We start from the raw sequence: 20,655 nt of genomic DNA, 5'->3' as shown, positions 1-20,655 counted from the left end.
CCTAGGGCAATTAGAAACCAGTGGTTTATTTGGGACTTGAACTGAGGGTTTCCAGCATCTTTCCTCCCTTCCAAATTATCACAATCCAGCAAATGGTCATTTGCATAGTGCTTACTACTGTGGAGCCCAAGACAGCAGCAGTATGAACAACATATATATATAAAGAGAAAAAGCAAGGTAACAGCTTTATTCCTAATGAACCCCGTGTAAATTGGCACCTACAACGTGAAGTAACTGCAGAACAGCCCTGAAGACTTCTTTTCCAAGTAGATGAAAGAGACTGAAAAATAGTAATCGACTAGCATTGCACTGGTAGTTTTGCAGTCGCAGTTCTCTCTGGTAGGGCTGTATAAGAGTGCACCTGCAGTGTCTAAAAATACATATTTATGTCATGTGGCACCTGCCTTGTTTCAGTTTGGGCCACGGCTAGGGCTTTTATGTCTTACGATCACGCAATCAGCATCACCACGAGGTCATTACTTTGGGGTGTTTGTTGCATGCATTGAGACATCCCCTGCATATCAAGATTAATTTTTTTTATCTCCTTTGTCTGCTTGAGCAGGCAGGTGTTAACTGTGCATTTGCTGGTTTGCATTTCCCAGTACAGCCTTGAGTTGGTAAGTCTGGTTCCACAAAATGGTTCAAGCACCTGCCTTCCCTTTGAAACCACTGAGAACTTCCTACATTGGACACCTGAGTATGTTCCTGCATTTGGACAGTGTCTACTTTTGTTGCATTGTCTTGTGTCATTGCTGGCCTTAACGTTATGCAATTACTTCTCTCAGCAGAAAGATGTGGAAAAAGTACAGCTGCCAAACAGCCCTATCCATACCATCTTCCTAAATAACTTGTGATGAGCAGGTGTCCTTGTTGAGATCCTTAGTCACTGGTTCTGTCACAGTTGCTGTAAATGAGAGTGCCTGGACTGAAAGCCCATCTGCTGAAAACAGAGTGGGTGGCTGGCAGAGCCGTCTCCTGTCCACTCTGCCCTCACCCCTGCGCAGCTCGGGGCTGGCTCTGTTGGTTTTGGCATCAGCGGGCCCTTGTCAGCAGGAGGTTGTTGATGGTGCTGTGAGATGCCAGGTCTGATGGGCAGGGTGGGGCTAAACAGCAACAGGTGGAAAACAAGGTGGAGAGAAGAAGACAATGGAAAGTGCCAGAAAGTCATAGGATGATGTGGCTTGAGTCAGAAGTTACAGGAAAGGGTAGCAGGAGTGTTTCAAAGAGGCTTGCAGAGTGGCTGTCAGGGCCTTACATGAGGTGACAGCTTGTGAAAACCAAGGGCTGGTATGGTCCACCCTTCATTCTTTGCCTCGCTAAGGGGTTGTTGCAAGACAGAAGGAAAAGGTTGAACCTTTGATTTGTAGCCAGGCAGGTAGATGAAGGTATATGGTAAGAAAGATGTAGCGAGGATGCAGCATGAATGGTTCTTTGTGCATTTCCGAGTAGGTGTCCAAGAGGAGCAGTGTCCCCAGGCTTCTACGTGTTTTTCTGTTTCATTTGAAGGTACTTGGTGAGTTGGAGATCCGAAGGGCAGGGTTGATCTAAGGGAGCATTGCCCTTGGGTCTAAAAGCTCATCCAAAGCGCTACCCCCAGTAACCTGGCAGGATAAGCAGGAGGAGAGCAGGGTTGTGCCCAACAGAACTAACCAGGTGAACACTCTGGCTCAGAAGGGAGAAGAAAGAGTTGTCCCGTCTTGGAAACAGCCTTCAACGTGTGTTTTTTCCTAGTGGTGGGAGAGAGGAGGCGGTAGAGGCTGAGGCCTGCGTACGTGATGATACTGCTTAGGGTTAATACCAAGACGCGTTCCTGTGAGAATCGTGATTTATGGGTGCCAGCAAGGGTGGGAGCTGCTCTTTGCCTCCAGGCTGGCATTGTTCACCCGGTGCTATGTATATATAATGGGCTGGTATTGCCAAGGAATGCAGCATGTTTTCCCTGGGATTTCCATGTGGAATGTCATGTATTTCCTTTGAATCTCCTCTCCCAGCACGAAACGGAAGTTAATTGGGAGAACAGGGGAGGTTGTTCCTCTTGGCCATCCAGGCAGGGAAACGCACGGAGAATTTCCTAGGCTTAAGCAGTTTTCCTTACTACGTCTTCTCTTACAAGTCTGCACTGACAGTGGCTGAGGCCAGATAAAAGCTTTGACACTTCTTCAAATAAAAAGCTGTTATTCTTTGCGCACAGGAATCATCTCTTAGCCTGAACGTGCAGCGCAGTAGGTGACGCTGGGGCGTTTTCAGTGCGGTAAGCACTCAGCTCTCGAGCCCAGGTGACCAGCAGGGTCTCTGCTAGCATCCTTTTGGTAAGTATTTCTTGAAGTTTCAGTTCCTCGGCAGCCAGTACTGCCTCTTTTCGGGTTTGTCCTCACTTTAAGCTTCAGAGGAAAGAATGAGTGTCATTGATTACTGCAGTGTGGCTTTGCAACATGAGGACAGTGATGGGAGAGCAACACTGCTGGGAATAAAAGAGCAATGCCATAAACTTTGCATAACCAAATGCCAGCCTCTTAGAAGAGCAGAGGAAAACCTTTGTTTTCTCTTCAAGGATACCAGGTAATCCCTTCACATAAGGTTTTTATGTGCAGGATCAAAGTATCCCAAAGTAGTCTTATTTTTAATTAGAAAAATAATACCTGCAGAACTAAGACCATGTCTCGGTCTTCTTGTTTTTAAAATCCACAGGAGAGCAAATGCATGCTCTGAAGCTATTAGTAGAGACTGCTGTTCTCTCCTGTATGATTTATGTTGTGGTACTATGGCAGCGTTTAGATCTTGGACTGTTGTACTAGCTTCTGTACAAGCATAGATGAAAAGATACATGGCTGAGCCAAATCTTTAAAAGTCAGCAAACCAGCGCAGGGATTTTAGCTGAATTACCTGCATTCAGGCCCCCAGACCTGAGGGGAAAGCAGCAAGGTGCCTGGCTCAGCAGTCCTCTCCCCAGTTTATTTGGTAGTAGTTGTAATTTATAAAGCATCTCTTGTTTGAGGGAATGCCAAGACTTTGATGGGAAATGTAACATACCGTTTTGCTTGCTGGACTAATATTGATTGTTTTGGAAATAGCTTATAGATGTGTTTTTCTTCGGGGGGAGAAGGGGACTAACTTGCCAAAAAACACTTCGGTCATTGTTTCCATTAAATGTGTGTATAGAGATAAATGTGGTTTTGCTACTGCTGAAACCAATAACAGCCATTACTACTGTTGGTTTAGCCTCTGCTTACACTTAGGAAGAATCAGGAGATGGATCCAAAGGAGAAATAAGAAAGACTTTGTATAAAGATTGTCAAAGTTCTAATTTCCTCAGATCTAACCAAAGCTGCCGTAGCCACAAAAAATGGTGGTCTCGGGGGTGAATTTATTGTTTTGTCTTACTGTTCGTTCCAGAGCCATGACCTTCAGAAGGATTGTAAAGTTTTATTTTATGATCCTGCTGGTAAAGAGACGTATGTAATTTACTATATGAGTTCTTACAGACTTGGCTAACAACAAGTTTGACCCAGAGTTCAAAGAAATTATGGCTCCCGTTGTTTTATTGCTGCTGTGAAATGTATTATACTCCGTCCTGCAGCTGTGTCTCAGTGTCCGCTGCACAAGGTGTTCGGCAAAGATGCTGTGAAGGGAGAGCTTTCACCTAAAGGGCGAGAGAGGGGCAAGACCGGGTGGGCATTTCGAAGTCCTATCCTAGCTCCATCAGAAACTGTAGGCTTCATTATGGGTGAAATGGGGATGAAATGACTTCAGAAGCCTTGTTGCTCTTATTGCTGATGCTATTTTACTGCGGGAAGTTGAGGCGCGGAGCAATTAAGCTGCTTGCCGAAGGTTATGGAAGATGTGTAGCTGAACCGTGGAACTGACCCAAATCGACCAAATCCTTGCTCAGTGCCTCCCACGAGGCTTCCCTCTGTTTGCCTTTGGGTGCACTGCCGCACCAGAAGCAAGGCAGGATGTTTGCAACTGATCTGGTTTCAAACACATTTTTGGCATTTCTAAGATCCTAGACTATGCTTCAGTGATTTTTATCTATCCCTGTATATCCCAAGGCCTTTCAGAGATAGCAATTGTGTTGTTTATTTTTATTACTCCTACAATTGATTTTTTCTGAATAAGTCGAGGCAGCCAACAGAGTACATTTTTTATTTTCTTTGCAAAGCTCGATCTTGCTTGTTGCTCTTCAGCAATAGCTGCATATCTTGCTGTCATCAGCAGGTTAATGTGCTGATACCTGTATGTGCTGTAAGAGCAGAAATCTAAATTTTCAGAAGCCACCGATGATATGGATTGTTGGCGAAAAATACACAAACTGCACAGTGTGGGCTGGGAGGTGGCCTTGGTAAATCATGCAACTGCATAAGTTTCTATATTGGACTGTTCTATACTATCTGCCCTGAGTTCCAAAAGAGGCTAGATTTCCAGCTACAGGGGAAAATAATTATATTTCATAGACACAATGGTTTAGTAATAGTACCTGTATGGAGTCTTTACCTCCAAAGTTATTTTTGAGCATTAATTCAGTGCTGTCTTTGTGGCCCTTTGAAGGTGCTGTACTCTAAGAGCCCAGTGCTGTGCTTCAGCTGTGTGAAGCAGGCTCGTGAGCCATATTTTTCTGAGACACGGGTCTCCTGTTTTGTGCCTGTGCCTTAGCTTTGCTGCTGCTCTCTTGGCGAATGCATGGCCACAGGCTGCTTGTCCAAGCAGGAGACAGCTGGACACCCGGCCCTAGAGAACTTCAAGGCTTACTGACCTCTCTGTGTCGGTGCTGTCAGGGCTGCTCACACAGCTGTGATGCTGCAGGTGAGTGCAGGAAAGTGAGGGACAGATGAAGGGACTCGCCAGAGGCTATGCAGGGAAGAAAGACTTAGAATCGGTGTTTCCAGGCTCTGCTGCCTGAGTCAAGAACAGGTTTCTCCCATTTCTGCAGGAAGTTATAGAAAACCAGTGCCCAGCCGATAGCGAGTTTGCAGCTCCAGGAGAGCCAGCTGCAAGTGCTTACCTGCTGCAGAGATTCTGGTGTGGCTGTAACTGATGGGGCCTCACTCTGGCAGGTTGGAGTCACACAACAGCATCTCCATGAAGCACTGGAAATGAACTCTGTAGTTGTTTAGTATAAATAAATCACCATGTGCATTCAGGCTTGCCCAGCAGCAGCATAGCTGCCGAGCAGGGGCTCTGCACAGCAGCTGAAGTGCTGGGCAGGGTGTGCTTTAGGTGCCTCTCTGTAAACATGCATGGGTGGTGCTTTTCCATATCACCCCACGCGTCTGAACTTTGCCACCCGCAAAACCCAGATAACCGTGCAAATCAAGTCTGAAGGCCCAGTTTATAGAGTGGCTTCAGTCTTTCCAATTCCATTATTATTAATAGCATTAATAAATTAGTAGCATTTATGACGATTTATGAAGTATAAGATTCAAGTATTTAAAAAATTTCATGAGCGTATTTGTTAATGAACTTGATGGATGACTTGCTGGGCAGGATTACATTGCTGTGTCCTTAGAATACGTGCTAAAGCACGGTGGGTTTAGCACCATGTTACTCCGGTCCCCGCTTCTGATCTAGTAGCATGTGTAACACTGCTGGTATGAAAAAAAAAAAAAAAAAAAGGAAGAATGTTTGGGCTAAACCCTCTGAGATAGAACATTATGAAATGTTCATTTCCCAGATCATTAGAAACTCAAAATAGCCATCTGGCCGAAGCCAGAGATACGTACGTCTGCATCTACAGTTTAACAGCAGTCGGCTGTGAGGTGGCTGCTCTGTGGCATTTGGGACTGGAAGCTGGCGAGCATCCTTTGCTGCTGATCTTAGGGAAGTCTCTTCGCACTTCGGTCTTTCTACGGTTGATCTGCAATTCAAAATTGAACTGGCTTTTACGTGTCTGTCTAAAATGCAATCAGCATTTCAACCAGGAATATAATACACTTCCTATGCCTCCAAATGGCATAAAAAGCTTTGAAGCCACAAAAGCGTATCACCTCCGCACGCTGCTCGAGTAATTTTCACTGTTAGAGAAGTGCCATATTTCAGTCTCCATTTGCCAGGCCTCGGCATCTGTCGGGAGCGGATTAGTGTGTCAACTCTCAGCATTTCAGGGGCATTAGAAAAGACCACAGGCTCTTGAATTTGCAAAATTTGACCTAAAGTATGATGGGAACAGGGAACAGGTTTTCATATGCTGCTTCTGTGACTTAATACTGGTGGGAGCTGGGGCCCCTGAAAATCAGGTCTTTATGCTGCTGGCTTTGTGAGGTTTACCAGGTGCCACTCTCTCACCTATAGATTACCTGTAGCAGAGCTGTAAGTCTGCTAATAAACACAGCATTTTGTATGTTCGTGGTTCTCAGCCGGTGATGTATGGGAGAAAATAGGACCTGAGAGACGCCGTTCTCATCAGCCGTTCACTCCGGCTTCCCTACTTGTACAGCATGAATAATACGATTTAGGTCTCAAAGCTCATGTGCATCATAGGTCTCTGCTCCAGTAGTATTAGCTCTAAGCTGTGCATGGTCTACAGTTGTAAACAAACGTAGAAATATGTACTCTTAAATAATTTACACTTTCTAGGAGAGGCCTGAACGTAATATGACAGAAACGACTTCCTTCTTCTAATAGAATTTTTAGTTCATTATATATCGACTGTACAGTGCATGCTCATATCCCGAAGGGGTGTCATTGGAAGGAGGAATAAGGGGAAAGCATCTGTTTTTATTCTGGCTTCTGTTCTGACCAGCAAATATAATGGCACATGACCGTTGAGCCGACAGTAATCCAGTTACAAAAGTCTTCAGAGTTACTGCACCAACCAAATTAAACTTGATTACATCCAATTATGCTGAAAACCCAGACAACAGCTCTTAGCTTGGGGTGAAGTAACTTCTTGCTATCGCATGTGGGGAGGCCTTGCGGGGTGTCAGGAGGATAATTGCTCGTTTGCTCTACCACAGAGCACCATCTGCTCTTGAAGTAATGCCTAAGGATGTGAGAGTATACCAGGGTCGGGCAAAGAGGCAGGGGAGCCCGGCAAAGATTTCTCCCTGCTTGTTTTATTATCATTTGTTTTATGGTTGCTTGCCCTGGGCCCAGCTGCAGTCAAAGCCCCATTGTGCCAAGTAGTGTCCGTAGAGGGAATCCTTTCCTTTCCATACAGAGCTTCTGGCCTCCTCAGGAAAAAACTAGGATGAAGTGGCCTTTATGCTTAAATCAGAATAGCATCTCTGTCTGGAGCATTGCCTGGTGCTCTTTCCACGAAGCAATGCTACAATGGTTTTCTGTCTTGAGAAGGTGAGAAAAAAAAAAAAAGGGAAAACTCCCTTTTTCCTTCTCTTCCATGGTGGAAACAGCATAAGCGGGAGAAAAAAGGGAAAACATAGCTGCCAAAAACTTAGCCAGATCCAGGCAGGAGAGTCTGCATGAGGAACTCATCCATCCTACAGGAAGGACCAGCCATAAAGAAGCTCTACCTGGACCCCAAACCTGAGAAATGTATCAGTAGCATTCTGTCCCAGCTCAGCTCCAGGCAAAGTTACTTCTAACTGTCCAGTTTCTGAAGGAAGCAGGACTGGGCTTCAGCTTGGACTGTGGTTCCTGAATAGGAAAATCCGTTTGATTGCCTTCAAGTGCAAGGACTGGAAGTGCCCTGTGGCTGCATCTACAGACACCACCCAGCTCCCTCTCCGTGCTGCCCGGCGGTCTGCATCCATTCTGGATCGGATGTGCCGGGTCTTGCCAGGATCTCCAACAGGGAGGGGGCAAAGTAGGTTTAATCCATTGTTTCCCCATCACCACCACTCACAACTGGACCATCAAGTCCAAGGGAACATGTGCCCCTTGAACACCGCCGACCTGCGAGTCATGTCTTCCCTGCTCTCTTTTTTGAGCCCCTATTAGGGCATCCAAGCTCTGATGCCCATGTCTTTGACAGAATGCTGTAGTGATGATGCTTCAAACTGTCTCATTATCTGATCAAAGCATCCTGTGCCACTATTCCCCCGGCTCATGGAAAGCAGCCAGTGCTGCTGGAGCTGCTGTCTTTCACGCAAAGGAAAGGAGTCTTGTGGTTTGGCTTTGATTGCAGTTGTTCTGGGGAGCTTGCTCTGCTCTTACGGAGGGTGTAAAGCTTGAAAAGGCTCGGGTTCTTGAAAGAGGTGATTATTATTTTTTTTCTGACTTGAAAATTCTTGATGAAATAAAATAAGCTGCTTCCATCTAGCTCTGCTGCAGGAACTGTTGCGTGAAGATAAAGTCAAGTCATATTGTTGTGGAGCTGGATCTCACGAGACCGAGCATTCGCTCAGAATTGAAAAGCAGGCACGTAGCACCAAGCAGCAGAGCAGATTTTTTAACGTCTTTCCCCCGCGCCCCCCGCCCGTTTTGGTTTATATTAACCTCAGTATAGGGCATTTCCAAGGGATTAGTGGCTGGCTGGGGTAAGCAGCCCAAAGCATTTCAGCCAGCTGGTCCCTAATCCCCAGGAAATGCCCTGAGTCTCCATCCATCTCTACTACTCCACCAGCGACGCGGAGCGAGGAGGGGAATGGCTCTGCCTGCAGCTTTCCCTCGTGCCAGTAGATGGCACAGCCCATTTAAATAACGAGCAGGCAGGAGAAGCGGTGGGTGTTGTGGTTTCTTTCTTCGAAGTTCTGATTTTTCATAGATTTCGGTTTCAGACAGGAACGAGGAAGCGCGCTGAAGGTTGCAGTGAAAAAACCCGGAGGTTTCTGCGGGAGAAAGTGTAACCGTGTCGTGCGCCCCGGCACATTCAACACGCCGCACAAGGGCTTTGTCTTGGAAAAATGTTTCTCTTTCAGCCCTACCCTTTTACGGGGAATATGATTTCTTACATGGCATCTCTTAACTTCTCCCTTGCCATGCCTGCTAATTCTGCTGTTCCTCCTTCAGCTGCTCCTGCTGGCAGAGACAGATTCTCAATGGCTTCATATAATTCCCTCGCTGCATTTTTCCAAGCCGGGGATGTGGTTTTCACAGTTTTCCACCAAGGCTGCTGGCTGTTAGCTCAGACTCCGGAGATGTACGCAGTCAGCTGGGGCCAGCCTAAGTTCAGCCTCCGCCGCCGGTTGGAGGAACAGCTTGAAGTTGGTAAAACTGTTACGAACGCACAAGCGCTGCCAAATCAGAGCCACGTTCATGACATACATCGTCTTTAATTCCTAGAGGCATTGGGGGTAATATTTGCCTTCCTGGCCAAATGCTTTAAGTAGGGCCAGCATTGTAAGGCATTGTAACATTGCATGCATTGGATCATATGTAATCTGGCAGCCCGATGCCAGAATTAACTTGCTGTTCCCACTTTGCATTACAGCCACGGTGGAATTAGGGAGGCACGTTCACGTGGAGCATCTTTGTTTTGAGCGTTTTTCTGTGTAAAGCTTGTATTTCACACTTGAGATGGCAGCATATTTAAGCGTACAGAAAAAATGCAACTCATTTCCCATCCAGAAGTCCCAGGGGTACTTCGTGTTTTGGATACCGTTCAGAAATATCTTTTGATAAACCAAGTCAGTAAATGTAATCCAGAATGGGGGATGAGCGGAGTGAAAGGGTAGGACAGCAAGGGAGCGGTGTAATAAACCAAAGGCTGTCACAGAACACGTAGAATAATTCATTCCAATTCACACGATGATAATTATGGAGCATTTCTTTAAACATCCATTGCCCAAATGAAGTGTTCCAACTCCACGTGGTGGAAGTTGTTAACATAAAAATGCAGACGGGGTTCTCTGCAACTGATTGTCGAACTCATACCACTTTGCATTGGTGTTAGTATGAGCGAATTCCTAACCTGTGAGTCGTTAGTATACACCATGGAGTGGCTTTGCACTTTGCATTAATACCTGCGTATTAATCACGATCATCTGCTCTCCATTGCGTCTTTATAAATCCCCAGTAGGTCACTGGCTTGCCTGAGATTGCTTGGGATTTCTCTTAAGGGCAGGTCACCAGGACTCGGTTTTCCCTGTGAATGTGCAAAGTGCCTCTAATCCAGGAGAGTCTGCGGGCGAGACTCTTGCTGCCATGCAGCGTAAATTGATACAGCTCCAGTGCACTGAATAAGGCAATGCTGGCTGATGCCAGCGCAGAACTGGTCTCTTCGTCCTCCCCTGCTCTTGGCTCCATCGTGCATGCCGCGTTGGCAGAGATGGGCAAGCGGATCTAACCATAGCTGGCATCTGTGCTGAGATTGCCCAGCGCTTTAATAAGATTGAGCCATTCCTTTGGGCAGCAAAAAGGCAGCAAAATCTTCATTTTTAGCCTTTGTGTTTCACTGGTGGAGAAAGAAGAATAAAGCTGTTGAGAAAACACGTTCCTAGCAAGTGACATACTTGTTCTTCAGGGGGTTATTCCCCTCCTTCAGGTATTCACAAATCTGATAAACAACGTATTGCTTAACTGTGCTGTCCCAATCTTCCAAAGAGGTGTCGTGCCTCCCTCCCAGGGGCACTGTGAGTTGTAATTACTGCTCTGAAGTGAGGCAAGATCCCCGTGCAAGCGGCATTATATGGTGGTGTTGTTCGACATACAGTAGAGCAGCCAGCCAGCATGGAGTTGTTATTGCACCAGCTAGGGCAAGAACACGTAAGGAGGGACCGTCCCTGCCTGCGGAGGCTGGACAGGCAGGGAAGCTGAGGCAGGGATGACTGAATGTGCCCAAGCAGGTTTGGGGTAGAGCTGCCATATAGAGGCAGTCTTAGAAATCCATCCCCAGCAAACAACCCCGAGCTGTATTTTCCTAACAAGCGGGCAGCGTGAGCGTGTCGTGGGCAAGGAGGACTCGGCTTTTATGGTCGCTGTGCCCAGGTTTCTGCGTTTAAGGATGCAGCAAGAGGAGGGTTAAAGCACAATCCTACTCATAGGGCTGTTGAGGGTAGTTTTTTGTTGCTGCCTGAGCTGGGGAGAGGATCAGACTTAAATGTACAGCGTTTCTAGATCTGGAAAAAGAGAGTTAATCTCAGCCAGGGTATGATATACTGTAATACAAAACCTGGCTTGTCTGTATGAGACTCCACTGGCAGTCAAATCGTTTTTCAGTGGGCACTGCTCCATTATTTAAAAATCAATAATAAAATATGAAGCTTTTATCGATTCCCCGCAAATATTTTTTTTCTTCCCCCCCACCCCCTTTCTTTCCTCCAGGAGGGTTTTTGCTGTCGCTGGTTTCCCTGTTTCTTGCTCAAGCTCTTTGTTTTCCTATGGCACCTTCATCTCCTGCCCGAGCCCCTGAGCAGCCTGTCCTTTCGGGGGTGACAATGCCTTTTTCCGTCAAGACAGGGGAAGGGTCCTTGGGGGGGGTTGGGGTGATCAAAATCGGACAGTGGAGGCGTTGGGGGGGTTGCACTTTTTTAGGAAGGCAGCGCTGCAGGAGATCACCTGCTGCGGTACGGATAAAGTTTCTGTATAGGTACTGTGCGAGTGCGGCGCGGGGGAGGCAGGGGAGGCAACCCCTCCCGGCCGGCGGGGGGGTCTGGGGGGCCGGGCAGCCCCCCCTCCCCACGGGGTTTGTATCTTTAAAGCAGGCTGGCGGGGCGCCGGGCCGGGCGGGAGGCGTGGTGAGCCGGGGACCCAGCCAGTTTCCTGCTTCCCCGCTCGCAGCCGAGCGGCGGCGGCGGCGGGGGGAGGTGCTCGTCGCCCCCCCCCCCCCCATCTATCCATCCATCCACCCACCCACTCACCCACCCACCCACCGCCCTCCATGGGCCGGCGCTGCCGGCGCTGAGCGCCGGGAGGCAGCGCCCGGCGGCGCGCCCGGCTGCCGCGATGAGCGGCGGGGAGGTGGTGTGCTCGGGCTGGCTCCGAAAGTCACCGCCGGAGAAGAAGTTACGGAGATACGTAAGTCTCAGCCCACCCTCATCTTCATCGCTACTCGGTGTCGTGCCCCCCACCCCACCCCCAACCCCCGGGTCCTTGCCCCCGGTGGCCGCCGCCCGCCCGGGTGCACCTGCCGCCGCGGAGGCTCGGCGGAGCGCGGGGTGTCCCTTGCCGGGGGGGGGGGGGGGTGGTCGTGGCTCCCCGCTGCTGGGGGAGGCGTGGGGGGCAGCATCTCCGATACCCCCACCTTTGCCCCAGGGCAGCGGGGTGACGGCCCCGGGTGGCCGCGCGTGGGCGCCCCGCCGTGGCTGGGGCCCGGGACCCGCTGCTGTCACCCCCCCTTGGCTCTAGTCCTGTGCTGTAGGGGAGCTTGGCAATACCTTTGTCCCAAAGAGTAAAGGTAACGATACACCTTGGACACCCCCCCCCCCCCCCCAACACCCCCGTAACGGTGGCTCTCCCCCTCCCCATGCACGGTTCCTATTAATCATTTAACGTTCCAACCCTTTGAAGCTCGCACCAGCAGCCCTCCGATGGCCTTTTGTGCCATTAGCGGCTGAGATCAAACACTTCAAAGAAGTTGTAAAAAGAGGGTCCAAATGCCAGCTCTGCCACATTCCCCGCGCATTGAAAGAAATAACTGTTCTTTGCGCCCTCCGCCTGACGGTCTTGCCGGCCGCCACGAGCGATAGCGCTCAGAAAGGTGGCTACGCCGAGCTGCCATCCTATGACTCGGCACATCGCTCCCAGAGTTGAAGCCGGGGTCCTGCTCCCCGACTCCATGACCAGCCTCTGCCAGGCTTTGGCTGGCAGGGACACAGGCTCTAGGAGAGAGCTGGATGCCCTCCCTCCCTGGGGGGCCACCAGCCAGGTCGTCCTTTGGTCCCATTGCTTTTGCCCGTGTGTGTTTTGGGAATGGCAGGCGGAACAAGTGCAGCTGGTGTCCGCCCGGTGCCTGTTATTGATTCATGGAAGCATCGCTGCCTACCCTGGAGAGGGAGGTGGGTGTCTGTAGTCCCGTATCGCAGGTGGTAGGGCAGGGCTGGAGGGGTGTCTGGTTTGTGATCTGGTGTTATTAGCTTTGTCCAAAATGAGTGCAACCCCGTAGACATCAGCGGTGCCACATCCCTTTACATTAGACTGCGTGCCCGGTCACTCTTTGCAATCCTTTCCTTTTGTGCCTGATCCCTTTTGATGGAGGATCGGGTTGGTGTGGGGCTGTGGGATGGAGCTGCGAGGGAATCCGGTTCTTTTGCTCCCTGTCCCCCCCCAAATGTACTGAGACAAAGGTAAAACCGGGTGTTTACCTGGGAAATATCAAGCCCCTAATGTATGTAGGCAGGCTTTGTGGGAGATGGACAGAATGACTTTGTGCATGCTGAACTGTGGAGGATGCTTTTAGCTTAATGGAGCAAAGCACCTTCCTCCCGCAGAAATCAACTAATTGCTGATCCTGAGTCACCAGTGGCCTTAACTCATCAAACATCATTAGCTCCCCAGCATCTGCCCCGTGAAAGGGCGCTCACATCGCCTTCTGAATATCCAGCTTGTGCTCTGGCATTCCAGCAAGAGCTGAATAAATCTGCTAAATGCTCTACATGAGGGTGTGACACACCAGCGGTTAGCGCTAATTATCGATGTGCATAAGAGTGCTTTTCATCCAGACACATCCCAAAGTGCTTTGCAAGCCACCTATGCTTTCAAAACATCCTCGTTCCCCCCAGAGGAAACGCGGCGGTGCTGAGATGTGCCCAGCCATCCCACGCAGCCTCCGCGGGGCAGGAAGCGATGCTTGGCAGATGGCACTCGAGGGGATCTCCGCGCCAGAGCGGTCCTGGCACTTGTGGTCAGTGGGACTTCCCTTCCAATCACACAAGTTGTGCTGGCTTCCTGCATCAGTGCCTGAATTTGGAAATGCTGGACTGTGTCTCGCTCGGTGATGCCCCATCTCCTTGCTTTTTAATGCAATATTATTAATGTATTGGTATTCCTATAGCTGTGGCATGCAGTCGGGGTGTTGGTGTGTGATCGAGTTCTCTTCCATAGCAGTTCAAAGCAGCTAGATGTGGTAGAGCCTGAGGCTGATGGCTTTGCTCCCGTAAAACCTCCCTTCATCTACAACAAACCTACAAGGCTGGACTTTGCTTATCATGCACAAAAGGCGAGTTTTCAGCCGCCACGGTGTTACGCCGGCTGTTGTATGAACTCAAAAGGGAAGGTGCTGAGTCGCTGGCTTTGCCGCTTTCCTTATGCCTTCAGTTTATATTCTGCTTTGAGACCTCAAAGGAGGAATCTCAGGCTGCAGGATGCTGCTAATCGGGTTTGAAGTTCCTGCTCTGGCTGTATGGACACATGGTAGATGATAGATTTATTTTTTCTTTGGCGAGTGCATTTCAAATGTACATGGTCTGCACATGGGTGTGTTGCTGATGCTGGCCTTGAAGCGTTGTGCTTTTATAAGCCTGGTTTTGTTTTGGTTTTACTTTTCAAGGAGATCTTTGGCAAGAGAGGAAAGTGCTAGATTTTCTCTCTAGCTTCCATCCAGACTGGTTGGGGAAGGGGACTCTTCTCCACACCTGATCCACGCAGCGTTAATCGGCATTTACAGCTGTACCTGCTTGGTTTCACTTCAGAGGATCGCGTTCATGTGAGATCGTGGAATATTTTATGTAGGACCTCTTTGTACAGTGCTCTGGGAAATATTGGGGGTGGGAGTTTCTCTTCCATTGGGGGACATTCAGATGCCTCAGACAATGACTGCTTCAAGGCATTATACCTCTCTTGTGCCTCGTAGTTTGGGACAGGGAGTCATGTAGATCATAGACGGTTTGGCCATGATCTCTCATGAGTGCTATAGATGCTACCGTAGTATTAAAAGAAGGTAACCAAATCCTTGAAGGTCAATAGTAATGGAGATACCAAAATACCACCTTCCACCTTCACTCTGCTTGGGACGCTAAGCTCCATCATCTGCTTGTTTCATTATGTTTTCAGACAAACACTTTTGTACCTTCAGAGAATCATAGAACAGTTTGGGCTGGAAGGGACATTTACAGGTCATCTAGTCCAACCCCCCTGCCACAGGCAGGGACATCATCAACCAGACCAGGTTGCTCAGAGCCCCGTCCAGCCTGACCTTGAGTGTTCCCAGGGATGGGGCATCTACCACCTCTCTGGGCAGCCTGTGTCAGTGTCTCACCACCGTCAGCATAAAACATTTTTTCTTTCTATCTAATGTATATCTCCCCTCTTTCAGTTTAAAACCATTACCTCTTGTCCTATTGCCACAGGCCCTATTAAAAGGTCTGTCCCCACCTTCTCCCCTTCTGACTTTCATGCATGGAAAGGTCTCCTTGTATGCAGCCAGAAAGCACAGAGCTGTCCTTTAATTCTCCTCCTGGCTCCTCCTTAGAACATCCATGGAGAAAAAAAAAAAAAAAAAAAAAGAAAGAAAGAAAATAAAAAACCAACAAAAAAATCTCCAATCCCTAAACAAAACCCTTGGCTTTAGTTGTGTGACCGATGAGCCGAGACCAGTGCATGTTGTGCCGGTCTGCACTGACTCACTGTCTCCTGGTGCTCTCCCGCTTGGACGTGCCTGTCTGTTGTCTCCCGAGTTAGACGTGGGTTGAGAGCGGTGTTTCGTGTGTACCCGCTGCCCGGCATGACGGGGTTCAGGGATGGGGTCTCTGGCAGAAAAGCAATGTCAAAAATAACTGCTGTCGTTGTAGAGCAGCTCTGAGCTTCCTATCGTTAAATCAGTGTGCTTTGCCTGTTCATTTATGTGCAGTGAAGCCGGAGGTTTTTTCTGTCTGGCCGAGATGTGTGTCTGCAATTCTGACTGAAAGAAAAGCGTCTGGTCTTGTACCGGTTTTACAACCCTTTAGTGCTTCCCCCCACACCCACGGGTTTAACTGGGGGGAGAGTTGAGTCTGGTTTTGTGTGTCGGTGGTCGTTTTTACATTGAGCAGAAGCAGTTTCATCAAGGTCATCAGAAGACCTGCTCCCCTTCGATGGGGGCAGCAGAAGAGGTTGGGGGGGGGGGGGGGGGGGGGCGGCGTGTAACGGGCCGATTTACTGATCGCAGCCCAATTCCTAGGGGTAGCTCCCCGGTGAACGGCTTCTTTTGACTTTCATATCCCACCTGAAGATGCATAGCGAGGATGTCCTTGTTAAATGTGGGATGTGGACTGAAGCCGGACCACCGGAGCAGAGATCTTGAACTGCTCAAATGGTGGGAGGTAGCACCTTTGGCACAGCGCTCATCGGGATGAAATTTTACAACAGGGAGAAGAAAGGTCATCCCTTTAATTCTGCAGCAAAATAAAAGCAATCTCCTTTTTTCCCTCCTCCTTGTTCTCTCTTCGGGGTTTTAATGGGTTGCTGTCGTGTTCAGCTGTGCCATGCCTGGTTCAGGATGCTCCCCTGTACCAAAAATAGGAAGCGGCTGCAGAGACTCCAGAGAAAAGCACCAAAGAATGAGCAGAAACTTGGAAAACAAGGAAAGGCTGAAGGGAATGAGATTGCTTAGTCTAGGGAGGAGGTGGCTGAAAGGAGAAATAACAGGCCTTGAGTATGTCTGAGGTGGCCACGAAGGGGAAGGGAGTAAACTGTTCTCCGTGGCCAGCGGTGGGAGGCCAAGAAGTGCTGAGCTCGAGCTGCAGCAGGGGAAGCAAGTGTTAGGAAAAAACTTCCTAACCTCTGATTGCCAGAGCGATGGAGTAGTGGAACAGATGGTTTGGGGTGGGCTCGGAGTCTCCATCGGTGGAAGTTTCAAAGAGCAGGCTGGCCCAGCTGCACTTCAGGAGAGCTGATCCTGCTTTGGGGCAGTGGAATAAATGTGATGAATTCTCCAGAAGTCCCTTCCCGTGCTGGTTTAGGTGAATTTGTGGATTTTGAGCCTGAACTTAGGGAGGGCTAGCAAAGAGGCGTTGGGGCACAAATCACATCACCTGCTGATGGGACTCAGGGAAGTCCTCTGACCCAGTGCAAACAAATTCTTTGTAGAAGGTTTTGACAGTGCTGAGCTCCATGACTTAGCATCTTATTCCAGCTGTCAAGCTGCCTTGCTGCACCCTGCTCCTCCCATGTAATCTCCAGGCTTAACTCTGAAAGACCATCAAGCATTTTAGCTGTTGTCATCTGTTGGGTGATTCAGAGGAGGGATGAACACTTGCTCCACCAGAGAAGGTTTTGCAGGTCAGGGGGTGCATTTCACTTGCAAGGGCAGTTGCCTGCCAGCCCTCCTGCAACACCACCTCTCTTGTGCAATGCTGCACAAAGGTCACGCTCCATAACTTGCTTCTCTGCTGCATCATTACTGATGAGTCAAAACACACGACCTCTTCCCTGCAACCTGCTCTTGGGGCCGTTTTGTTTGAATGCGGGGCTGTGTTCCTTTGCCCACTGTAACATTTTCTGGCAACAGTCAGATGGTGGTATATTGGCATCATGATGCACTTGATCTAATAACTTGCAGCTATTTGAGGAGTGATTATGGGGATGATGGAGTCAAAACTCTTCTTGGCTGTAGCAGGTGACAAAACAAGGGATAACAACCACAGTAAGAGGTAAACTCCTCCAGTGAGAGGATCGTGGTATAGGGGAACAGCTTCCCATAGAGGCTGCAAGGTCTCAGTCTTTGGAGGTTTTCAAGACTTGAGGTGAGAACATCCCGGCTGACCTGATCTAGGCACACCTCAAATGCAAGGTCGGACTAGAGACCTCCCGAGCTGCCTCCAGCCCAACATTTCCGATACCTCTGTGGCACAGCGCAGTGCAGAGCCGCCAATCTAGGAAGCGATACAGCTGCTTTAGCCCAGCTCCCTGTGCAGGGGAATGGTCTCCGTTTGTTCTCTGCCAACGCAAGCGATCTGGGAGAAGTGCTGTGCTAGTGCAGCAAAGAGCTGCTGAAACTCAAACTGGTTTGGTCAGGGCTAACCAGCGTGTCTTCCCGAGGCATTGCATCGATCAAGGTAGACATGCCGGTAGAGGTGAGGAATCCGCGTGTGGTGTGGGGAGTGAAGCCGGTGTATTTTCCTGGTGCTTTGGCTTTGCTAAGACAGCTTGTGTGAATCTTCATCTGGCTGTCATGACCTCAGAGCTGGCCGATGGTCCTGGTAAAGTCCACAGTGGATGTAAAAGATTGGTGGTGGCAAAGCACAGCTTGAACTGAAGACAGGCAAACAATACTTAAGGAAAGTGTAAGAGGAAGCCGGCTTCATTTCTCTTTGGAAGAGAGCAGAAATGATACTGAAACCCTTTGGTGTTGCAGTTTTTTTCTCATTTTCTTTTAGTGAGTGTCAGACGCAAGAGGTGATGTAACAGTGTTTACCAGAAGCACATAATTTATAGCAGTGACTCAAAGGCAGAGCAAATATTATTTATTTGGATTACAGTAGCAGCTGAGGCAACTGGGATTGGGGCTCAATGCTCTGGGTGTTTGGCAGGACCACATCTGCCCTAAAGGATCTGGTCAGATGGGGATGCTGAGGCACAGAGCGAATCAGTGGTTTGGCTGCCCTTGCGTTCAGGGTCATTCCCACAGCTGGGAGCTCAGCTTGGCTTTATCGCTTCTACCTGAGCCGGGGGGTTCTGAGCCACTCGCAGGCTGCGGGGGATGCGTGAAGCCACAGAAGGGGATTGCAGGTGGTCCACAGAAGCACTTCTGGCAGGGATTTAGATGGCAAGGGTGCCAAGGTCATCTGGGGGCTCTCCGAGATGAGTTGAGCCAAAGGATTTGGAAATTACTGCTTTTAATATCAACTGCCCTTCCCCTCAGTACTGCTTTCAAGTCTTTATAAAGTCTCACTTCCCTATCATAAAGTTTAGGTGGATCTTACAGCACCTAACAGTGGTGCTGAAGTGTGTTTATCCCTGGCTCAGGAGGTGGGAGAAATGAAGAAGAGAGACTTTGATTTACTTCAGGATGCACAGAGAGCAGCGATAGGACTGAAAGAGGTTTCTGAACCGCTGTCGCTGCTGTTCTGCACAGCCTGTACTTCACCTCTCAGCCCTTCTCCAAGGGAAAAACCTGTCCTGCTAAAAATTTGGGCAAAAGCAGGTGAAGCTCAGCATCAACAATATACAAACATTTATTATCCCACACTGTCCTTTGACTGGGTAATTTTATGGAATTTTAATTGCGGCACACCTAGGCATGTCGTTTGGTCGAAGGGCGTCGTGTAAATACAAGCTGTTGTGATTTCCTCATCCAGAGCTGCAAGCGGGAAGCCTGGCCCTGCCACTGGGGCTGTTGAGAGCCTGGCCCATGCCACCAGCTGGGGCGCCTGGCTCTGGAGAGGCTCCCAAAGCTGCGAAGCATCCAGAAAGTCTGCTGGAACATCCTGGATCTCTGCTGTGGGTCACTGCACAGCACCTACAGTAGCATTCCTCATGCAGACGAATAAGCTAGGGGCAGACCTGCCCTCCGAAGTTTCATTTGGTGTCTCTACAGTCTAGCGCTGGCTGCTGTAATGCTGTTTAAATAACGAAAATAGGTTGAGAACAGAAAAAAACTCATTCTTGTTTGTCCATCAGATGATCTCTGTGCTTTATTTCTGGCCCTTCCCCAGCACGCAGTCCTGTGGGCTTGGAAGGAGCTGAGCAGAGAAAGGCTGGGCTGGGTTTCTGTTTGCCTTTCCCAGTCTCTCATCCCAGCTGAGAAGTTATCCGTGTTAGAAATCACTGGTTTCCCACTCTTGTGCACCACTGTGTTAATATCCCGCTGTGGCTGGATGCTTTTAGGTAAAAGCTTTCAGAGCTGCTGGCCTGGAAACGCTGGTGCGAAGTGGTGCAGGTCTCGCTCTCGCAGAGGGACAAGTGGGTTTGCTCCTCCTTAGGCTTTTTCAGTCTAAACCTGGAGAAATTGAATCAGCACCTGAACGCTTTGTCGCTGAGTGAACCCGGCTTTTTGGTTATCACGGGTTAAACCAGCAGCAAATTGGCAGTGAATGGCAGGAGGCTGTATAGATGCACAGTGTAGAGCATCCCTCTTCTTTCTGATTCAGGATTAGCAACAGAAAAAGCAAACATTCAGCATGTGGAATCACCGAGAGCAGACCGGAGACCTTAAGAAGAAATCCAGACCATGTGCCCGCCTCCAGGCAGAGGCGCTTGCACCTAAGGCACGCCTGCAACAGCCTCCTTTTAGCGTGTACAAAGAGGGATTCCTCAAGGTCAGCATGCAGACCTGCACAGTGCAGTCAGACCTGGGTCATCAATCATATCTAGCCATACCGCAACTTAAATACCTGTTGTATTTAAAAAAAAATAAAAATCAGCTTAGGTCAAAACAACAACAAAAAGCTCACAGGCATCTTTAGCCTGCAAGCTGTGCCTTTAAAGAATGGAAGGAAAATATGAGTGCTGGGAGCATATGTTTCTTGCTGTGTGAGATAGCCAGCGGTGCCTGTTTCTCCAATGAATCTGGAATAATTTGGTGCCAGCAACCCTGGGGAGGGGCGGGGGGGAAGGATTTCATCTCTGGATTTGTCTTTTCGTATTCAGTCCCCTTTTTTTTTTTTTTTTTTTTTTCTGAGCTCTTGCGCAGTTTTCCTGGAGAAGGTCAGGATCTGGGAAATCTTGCATCAGTCTGGTTGTCTGCATTACGCTAATACCTAGAAATGAACTTCTCCATCCAAATGTGAATATTCTCACCCCAAAATGATGCCTCTTCAGGACAGGAGGTTCACTCTTGAGCCAGAAATGGGACATTTTTATTTATAGTTTTAAGTCTGGCTTTGAGGCAGGACCGTTGAGAACAGCTCTTAGACATTTCTGTATTAAGTATTCAGATTGCTTCTTCCTTTCCGTTGCTCAGAAAGC

At 48.9% G+C, this 20,655-nt stretch overlaps 1 protein-coding gene across 2 annotated transcripts in view; it reads left to right on the top strand.

The window, feature by feature from the left end:
- Nucleotides 1–11,673: 11,673 nt before the first annotated feature.
- GAB2 (GRB2 associated binding protein 2) overlaps nt 11,674–20,655 on the top strand; it is a 101,749-nt gene continuing 92,767 nt past the window's right edge. Inside the window, exon 1 of one of the 2 annotated variants that reach the window (XR_008730754.1) lies at nt 11,674–11,850. Coding sequence is in view for 1 of the 2 variants with exons in the window: in XM_055701186.1 (XP_055557161.1) it covers nt 11,779–11,850 (72 nt within the window). In the remaining variant the exon portion in view is untranslated. The remainder of the gene's footprint in view (nt 11,851–20,655) is intronic. The other variant, XM_055701186.1, reaches the window with a different exon arrangement.

The sequence above is a fragment of the Falco cherrug genome, chromosome 2 (assembly GCF_023634085.1).
Source record: "Falco cherrug isolate bFalChe1 chromosome 2, bFalChe1.pri, whole genome shotgun sequence".
Classification (NCBI taxonomy): domain Eukaryota; kingdom Metazoa; phylum Chordata; class Aves; order Falconiformes; family Falconidae; genus Falco; species Falco cherrug.
This window is presented reverse-complemented; position numbering and strand designations above follow the sequence as displayed.